The 8,327-nt window shown below is 37.1% G+C and overlaps 1 protein-coding gene across 1 annotated transcript in view; it reads right to left on the bottom strand.

Moving 5' to 3' along the window:
• Window positions 1–7,337: 7,337 nt before the first annotated feature.
• CEP19 (centrosomal protein 19kDa) overlaps window positions 7,338–8,327 on the bottom strand; it is a 2,462-nt gene continuing 1,472 nt past the window's right edge. The window contains exon 2 of the mRNA XM_006884191.1: window positions 7,338–7,709. Within this exon, the coding sequence (XP_006884253.1) occupies window positions 7,351–7,709 (359 nt within the window). The 3' untranslated portion in view covers window positions 7,338–7,350. The remainder of the gene's footprint in view (window positions 7,710–8,327) is intronic.

The following is an 8,327-nucleotide window of genomic DNA, read 5'->3' as shown; positions in this document are numbered from 1 at the left end:
ACCATAGATAGATGGGTTGATCTCTGGATTCTCAATTCGATTCCATTGATCTATGTGTCTGTCATTGTACCAGTACCATGCTGTCTTTACCACTATGGCAGTGTAGTAGGATTGGAAGCAAGGATTCTGAGGCTTCGTCTGATATACTTTGGATATGTTGTAAGGAGATACAGGCCCTTGGAGAGGGATATCATGCTTGGTAGGGTGGAGGAACGGCGCAGGAGGGGAAGACCCTATATGAGGTGGATTGATTCAGTGACTGGGGTAATCGGGATGGGTGTGTCAGAGGCAACTGGCACAGGATAGAGCAGGGTTTAGGGCTGTTATACATAGGGTCACTATGAGTCGCAAACAACTCGATGGCACATAACAACAACAACAACAACAGTCCCAACCCCTGGCAAGTACTCGTCTGTTTCTATAGATTTGCCTTTTCAAACATATTTCATTGAACGGATTATATGAATGTTTGTGTCTGGTTTCTTTTACATAGCATCATGCTATTTAAGACCATCCACTGTAGTATGTATGTTTTATTTCTTTTACTTGAACGCTGCTGCTGCTGTTATGTGCTGTCAAGTCAACTAGGACTCATAGTTGTTGTTGTTGTTGATTGCCATCATCAAGCACAACTCATAGCGACCCTATGAACAAAAGGCCTGAAGCCTTTCTATAATGATCAACATTTATCAAAGTTCATAGTTTCCAAAGGCATGTTGTTTAGGAAGTGGATGCCACTCTTGCTTCCAATGACTCGTAGTAACCCTATGAACAATTGTTCTGAAGTTTTCCCTTTCCTGAGCCAAACTTACCCTCATCATATCTGACATATCTGATCCCATTGCTATAGTCACTGGGTCAGTCTACCAGAATCTTCTCTTGTGCTGACCCTTCCAAGCACAATGTCCTTCTCCAAGTACCCCTCTTTGCCACATGCTCAAAGTACATTAGATGGTGCTTCAAAATCCTTGCCTCCAAAGAGCAAGCTGGTTTTACCTTCTACCAGACAGACCTGTTTGTTCTTTTGGCAGTCATTGGAATTATGTTCAATACTCTTCTCTAGCATGACAACTCAAAAGGCATCTATTTAATCAAATACTATCCATTTTATGGTCATACCGAATTTTGCTTCTCCCCTCAACGGTTGATGGGTACTTTTGGTTATTTATGTATGTGGGCAGTCATTATGCATATCTCTTTGTGGACATGGTTTTGTGTTGTTTTTTTTCTTGTGTAGATTCCTGGTGGCTTAGTAGGTTAAATGTTGGATAACTTTAATACATCAGCTGCTCTGAGGAAGACAGTCTGTGTCCACTAATGTTTACTGTCTTGAAAATCTGATAATTACCAAAAACCAGAATATACTTGAAAGCAGTGGCTTGATGACAAGGTCAACTTATTAAGAAATAGCCAAATTCCCAAAGAGACCATGTCTGCCATCCAAGCAGATATATGCACACCCATGTTTATTGCAGCTTTGTTTACAATAGCAAAGAGTTGGAAGCAGCCTAAGGGCCCATCAACAAACGAATGGATAGAGAAGCTGTGGTATATCCACACAATGGAATACTATGCAGCATTGAAAAACAAGGAACTCATGCAATATTATTCAAAGTGGGTGACCCTGGAGGACATTATGCTGAGTGAAATATCTCAGTCACAAAGGGACAAATACTGCATGGTGCCACTGTTGTAGAATGGGTCTGACATCAGGGTAGGAGTATGACAGAAAAAACTGGATAAATTATGTATATTGTATTGAAACAGATGAGGGAAAGAACAGATTATAAGTGATATATGATTGAGTATTATGGTTAGCACAGGAATCCAGAATTAAGGTTGCATAGAGAAGTATACTTGGGGTGGGGGGTGGGGGGAAGGGACGTGGGAATTGTATACTAATGAAGGAATTTTTTTTCTTAAAGAAAAAAAAAAAGAAATAGCCAAATTGCTTTTCAAAGTGTCTATACCACTTTAACATTCTCACCAGAGATGTACGAGGGTTCCAGTTTCTCCAAGATCTGACCAACATAGCCCTTTTATTTTAGCTTTTCTAGTGGATGTAAACTACTATATTGTGCATTTTATTTGCATTTCTCAAATGCCTAATGATACAGAGGATCTTTTCATGTGCTAGGTAACCATTTTTATATATCTTCTTTGGTCTAGTAAGTCTTTTGCCCATATAAACTGGAGTTCTTTGTCTAAGGGAGTTCAAAGATTCTTTATACATACAGATTGATACAAGTCCCTTTTCAAATGTACAATTTACAAGTGTTTAATAGGTTGGATGTCTTTTTTTTCAATGTTGTCTTTGGAGTACAAAGTAATGAATTTTTATCAAGTAAAAACTATTGATTTTTCCTTTTATAGTTTCTGCTTTTGGTGTCAAATTCAAGAACTCTGCCTAGTCCAAGGTCATGAAGGTTTTCTATATTTTGTTCTACAAGTTAATTTTTTTTTTCATTTAGGGCTCTGATCTTGTGTCCCCTTAAAAATTCATTAATTGTGGTAAAACACAGATATATAACAAAACATTGTCATTTTAATTAGAGTGCAAAATTCATTGTCGTTATTTACTTTCCTCATATTGTACAATCACCACTACCATCTATGAAAGGTTGGCATCTCTCTAAACAGAAACTTAGTATTCCATAAGCAGTAACTTCCTCTTCCTGCTTCCTCTAGTCCCATATACCAGTCAACTTTTATCTCCCCATGACCTTTAAACACGTTGCAAATCCTGTACTTCCTTGCTTCCAATTTCCTTCTTGAATATTAACAGTTGCCAAATCCAATTATCTTCCTCAAGTTTCATCCACTTTTGTCAAAATTCTGAGTGATTAAATGAGTAATTATAAAACCAGATCCCCAAACCAAAAGGCCAGTGGTGTCAGTTCTGACCGTTGACAATCTTCCACTGGGTTTCCCAGGCTGAACACTTTACAGAATAACACTGCTCATCTTTCTCCCAAGGAGCAGCTGATGGATTCCAACTTGATAGACTTTCACGTAGCAGCTCAAAACCTAGTGCACTGCACTACACTACCAGGGTTCCTTAATTACAAATAAAGTTCATGAATAAAGTGATTTGGTCTGTTAAACTTTGAAGGTGTACATGTTTACTATACTTTACTATACTATACTATAGGTGTACATGTATACTATTCAAAGTATGCTGTCATAAAGGGTCCTTGCTACATACTTGCTAACTGGTAAGTTTTTGGTTGGTTTGTTTTTTTTTTTTAAAAAGACACTTTAGGTTAGTTTTTGAGTTCTGGTGTTCAGACACAATCTTTAGTAACAGTGCAATATAGTTAAGAGGTCCAAAGAGAATTGCCCTTCCAGGCGCAAACATAAACAAACTTGTATTTCTCAGTGAACCAGGGATTATTTTTTTTTAAGGATCCAACAGATTGAGGTCTGTTTTGTTGTGTTGTTTGGTGTGTTTGGGGGTTGGTGGTTTGGGGTTTTTTTTACATTTTTGGGGTAGCTTCAAAAATACTGAGTTTCATAGCTTGAGCACACATTTCATGAATTGAGTCAAAACTGCTCTGAAGGGGACGAGGAGGAGGGTGAGAGAAGACGAGATGTACATAAGTTAGATAGAGACTTAGGTAAAGACTAAAAGTCATGTGTTCTCTAATTTATAGAAGGGACTTGAGTTAGCAGAAAATAAAACTGAAAACTGGGAAAGAAAGTGAGAGGAAGAATGAATAATGATGAAGCAAGGTTGTTAAGTGTAGAAAAGATCTTGGGCCCTAAAGACAAACTGATTTCACCCCAGAGTGCCAAATGAAAAAAGGTGGGTGAAATGGGCAAGAAAAGAATGGACACATTTTACTTTTACCTGAAGCGCTTGCTGCAGAAGGTCAAGGACTGCAGCCTCCTATATGGATTGAATTTCAACATCAAGAAAACAAAGATTCTCACCACTGGGCCAAGTGGCAGCATCAGTATGGATGGTGAAGAGATTGAGACAGTTAACAGTTTTAGTTTACTTGGTTCCACAGTCAACACTCTTGGTAACAGCAGCCAGGAAATCAGGAGATGAATTGGATTGGGAAAGTCAGCTGTGAGGGACCTCTCGAGAGTATTGAAGAGCAACGACGTCAGGCTGGAGACTAAGGTGTGCCTGATGCAGGCTATAGTCTTCACAATTACATGCTATGCATCTGAGAGTTGGACAGTGAATAGGGATGATAGAAAGAGAATTGATGCCTTTGAGCTGTGGTGCTGGAGACGAGTGTTGAATATACCATGGACTGCTAGGAGAACAAACAGGTTTGTCCTGGAGAAGGTGAAGCCGGACTGCTCCTTGGAGTCAAGGATTCTGAAGCTTCATCTGACATACTTTGGGCATGTTGCAAGGAGAGACATCCTTGGAGAGGGACATCATATTTGGCAGAGTGGAGGGGCAGCGAAGGAGAAGAAGACCTTCAATGAGATGGATCAATTCTGTGACTGAAGTGGTAGGAATAAGCGCTTTTGTGATGGTTAGGTTGATACAGGATAGAACGGCATTTAGAGTTCTTGTACATAGGGTCGCTATGAGTCGCAAGCAACTCAATGGCACATAACAACAACAGCAACCCTAAAACTATGGTACAAAGGGTCACTAGCAGGAGACTCAACAGCACATAATAATGACAACAACTCTAGTGGTTGTCTAAATATAGGAAAATGAGTATGTTAATGTTAATTTCACATGGGGGACAATGCCATTGGAAGATAGCTAAAATTGTTGAGCTTTATGAATAAGTGTTAGGAAAAAAAAGCTACAGAGGGAAGAAAAAAACAAACCTCAATTAAAAAAAGTGTTTTCAATTCACAAAAGCTCCTCCTTTACCTATTGCTTCAGCTAACCTACGTAACACCTTAAAAGCAAAAAGGTGGCCTCTTTTGCTTATCTAAAGCTCTTAATCTAGTGGACACAAATAATGTGCTCAATAAACATTTTTAAAAAGCACACACACGCACGCACACACGTGCCCACGATCTGGGAAGCATGCTGCAGAGAACATTATTAAAAGAGACCTTATTTTGAAACATATGGAAGTTTGGTATATGATCAATAATGAGGAAAGCTAGGTAATTCAATAGACAGCAGTTCTGGGGCAACAGGTGGGCATTTTGAAAAAGAAAAAAATTGGATTAACATCTCACATTTTATTCCAAAACAAATGCCTATATAAAAAAAGTTCATGGAGTAATCTATTTTATAATATTGGGAGTAATGAATGCCTTTCTACATATGACAAAAAAGGCAGAGGCACAGAGAAAAAGACTAATTGCTTTGACCACATTAAGAAATTCTTCTGCTAAGAAAAAGTAGCATAAACTAAGTTAACAGATAAAGGAGTAGGTGAAAAAAATCCAACTAATATCATTGTCCAAGGACTAATTTCCTTGATAAAGAACTTCTATAAATCAATTAAAGACTAGCAACCCAACTGAAAAAATGAGCAAGCACATTAATAGACCTTCCATCAAAAAAAGGCTCTTAAATATATGAAAGATAGTCTCACTCCTACTAGAAGAAATACAAATCAAAACTTTTTTCATTTTTCCATTTTAAGACTGGCAAATATCAGCAACTTACACAGAAGCTTCTCTTGATGAACACATAGGGAAAAACAAGAACAGTTGACAGTTGAAGCTGGTACAACTTGCATGGTACCATACATTGGTAATATTCACTCCAAACTCATCTCCTACCATTTCTCTCTTGTTCAATCTGTATTAGCCACACTGGCCTCCCTGTTCTTCCTCAAACATGCCAACCACACTGGAGCCCAAGAGCCTATCATTTGCTGATCAATTCTTCTGGCTGTTATTCAAATTTACAACCTTAGTGAGATCTCATGTTGTTATTTAGGTGCAGTAGAGTAACAATTTTATGAACAGACCTGCTTTCTGTCCTATCCTATGCCATCTTCATCATCTCTGATACAACTGAGCCCACGGCAATTATCCGGTCAAAAAATGTTTCTTACCTATTTCATTATTTTAACTTGGTTTTTATTCAGAGCACTTATTATCTTACACTAAGACTTATCTAAAAAAAAAAAAGAATTATCTATGCATTTATGTATTGTCTCTTCTCTCCCAACTAGTCTGTGAATTAAGGAAAGAACTTTGGGGGGGGTGTATTGCTAATTTCTAGATCCTAAAATATTATAGCTTAATATACATTATAAAACATTTTCTATAGAGGAAGATTCAACAATATCTATCAAAATTTAAAATGCATACACTCTGACTTAGCAATTTCTCTCAAGATATTTACCTTTTAGATATTCTTGTCCATACTCAAAATAAAAAATGAAGAATGAAGCTTTTAATGGTAAAGAACATAGACTAGAGATAGACTGAATAATTATTTTAATAGTTTTATTTACTAAATATTACTTTCTTTATAAAGACCATAAGGATTCTATCAATTATATAATATCGTAGTAAGAAGGAAGATGTCCAGGTACACATAATCTCGTTAGGCAAAGGTTTCACAAGGATCTCTTTGTAGATCCACACTCATGAATAGGTCTAAATTGATTAGTTAAAATTTAATTTAAATGAATGGACTTCCCATTTAACAAACAAGTATTGCGTTTACGGGAAGAGGCTCATGGTTTCAGAATATCTTTAGTATATACTCTCTGACACCGGATGGGGTTGACCTCCTGCTGCCCAGCAAATGACATCTATTTAAAGATGCGGGGCATTTTACAAGGGCTCTCTACTCCAAAATGAATACATATAAAACAAGCTAAATACTTAGAAAAACATAATGTATTCAGGATCATTCCCTTAAATCACACAGGTTCTCCAATCTTATCAAACTATAATTTGTTTCCTGTTTTACAAATCAAACTTTCAGCTTCTCCTTATCATTGTCCTTCCCCGACTTTTTCCCACTTTCTTTTACCTGGAATCCTAGAGTCAAATATTACCATTTCAAGAACCACACAAATCCTGTCTCTCCCACTAAAGGACAAAGTCTTCCTTTACTATCCAACAGTGATCTAGGCTTTGGCCCTCTTTGGCCTTTATCAAGCACCACACTCTAATCTTTTTCCTTCATGATATTGTTAAGCTTTTTACTGATCTGTAATTAGACTGCAGGCTCTTAAAGTTATATCCCTATACTCTGCTTTCTTTATCTTCCCCCATGCACATACACAGTAGATGCTCTGAAGGTCCTATTTTTTTTAAAAGTAACACAGTCAATCCAACTATGACCTCACATATCCATTTAAAGGTCTTTATAGATTTTTGTTATAACCAACCTATATTCTGTGTATAAACATGAAATTTCTGCAAACCAATAAATAACGTCAGTGTTTAGTATCAGAACTCATCAGCTGACTCTGTGTCCCAACTGCAGGACTGCAGTTCGTCCTGTGGGAACTCAACTTCAATGTCATAAACAAAATTTGGATCATCCTTCTTCTTCTGATTTTTCTCAAAAAGTTCATCCATGATGCTCTTCCGTTTAGCAAGTTCCTTGTCATCTAGTTTGTTCATGTCTTCCTCAGGATCAATAGTTCTTTCTCGCTGAATTTGTTCCATCGTTTCTGCCAAAGTCTGTCCCTTCAAGTAACCTCTTAAAAAACAAAATAATTTCTCTAGCTGCCTCAGAGATACTTTTTCCAAATAATTCTTATGTCGTGGATTATTTTTTAGTTGCTCTGCAGCTCTGGTGCAGTCTAGAAGGGAGAAAAAAGACAATAAACACAACTGTATGTATACTCTATACATCACAAACTGCTAACTCACCACAAACTACTGTAAAACAGAACAAAATCTCAAAACTCTGAAGGTACTGTCTGCCAGGTATAGCTGAGCTGCTAAAAGGTTTTATTGGAATGAATTCTATTGGAACAGTTTTCCTTTATGCTAAACTATGAGCTGGATAGGGCAAAGGAGGGATATGAGTTTGGTTTTCTTAATTTATAATTACTCTGTAGAGATATTAATTAAATACTTTCCATTGGAGAAAATGTCTGAGAATATAAACTGATATTACAAAACTGGTATGACAGAAGTATTGGTATTATCACAATATATGAAGAATATACACAAAAATATTTGAAGGGAGGATGTTAATATTGTTAAATAATGTTATCTTGTTTGACCTAAAGATCATGTTGTTAAGTGCTGTTGAGTATGATGCCTCATGACTGACCCTATGAACAACTGTTGTGAGCCCTTCCCTATCCTGCTGAATCCTTAATGATCATGAGAGAATGGAATTAATCACCCCTTTCATAGACCAAGAAGCCCTAATGGTGTGGTAGTAGTGTGTTGTTTTGTGGGTTTTTTTT

Source organism: Elephantulus edwardii, unplaced genomic scaffold (assembly GCF_000299155.1).
Source record: "Elephantulus edwardii isolate Elephantulus edwardi_28Jun2011 unplaced genomic scaffold, EleEdw1.0 scaffold00032, whole genome shotgun sequence".
NCBI classification, from domain to species: Eukaryota; Metazoa; Chordata; class Mammalia; order Macroscelidea; family Macroscelididae; genus Elephantulus; species Elephantulus edwardii.
The sequence above is the reverse complement of the archived record's forward strand: the minus strand, read 5'-3'. Positions and strand labels throughout refer to the sequence as shown.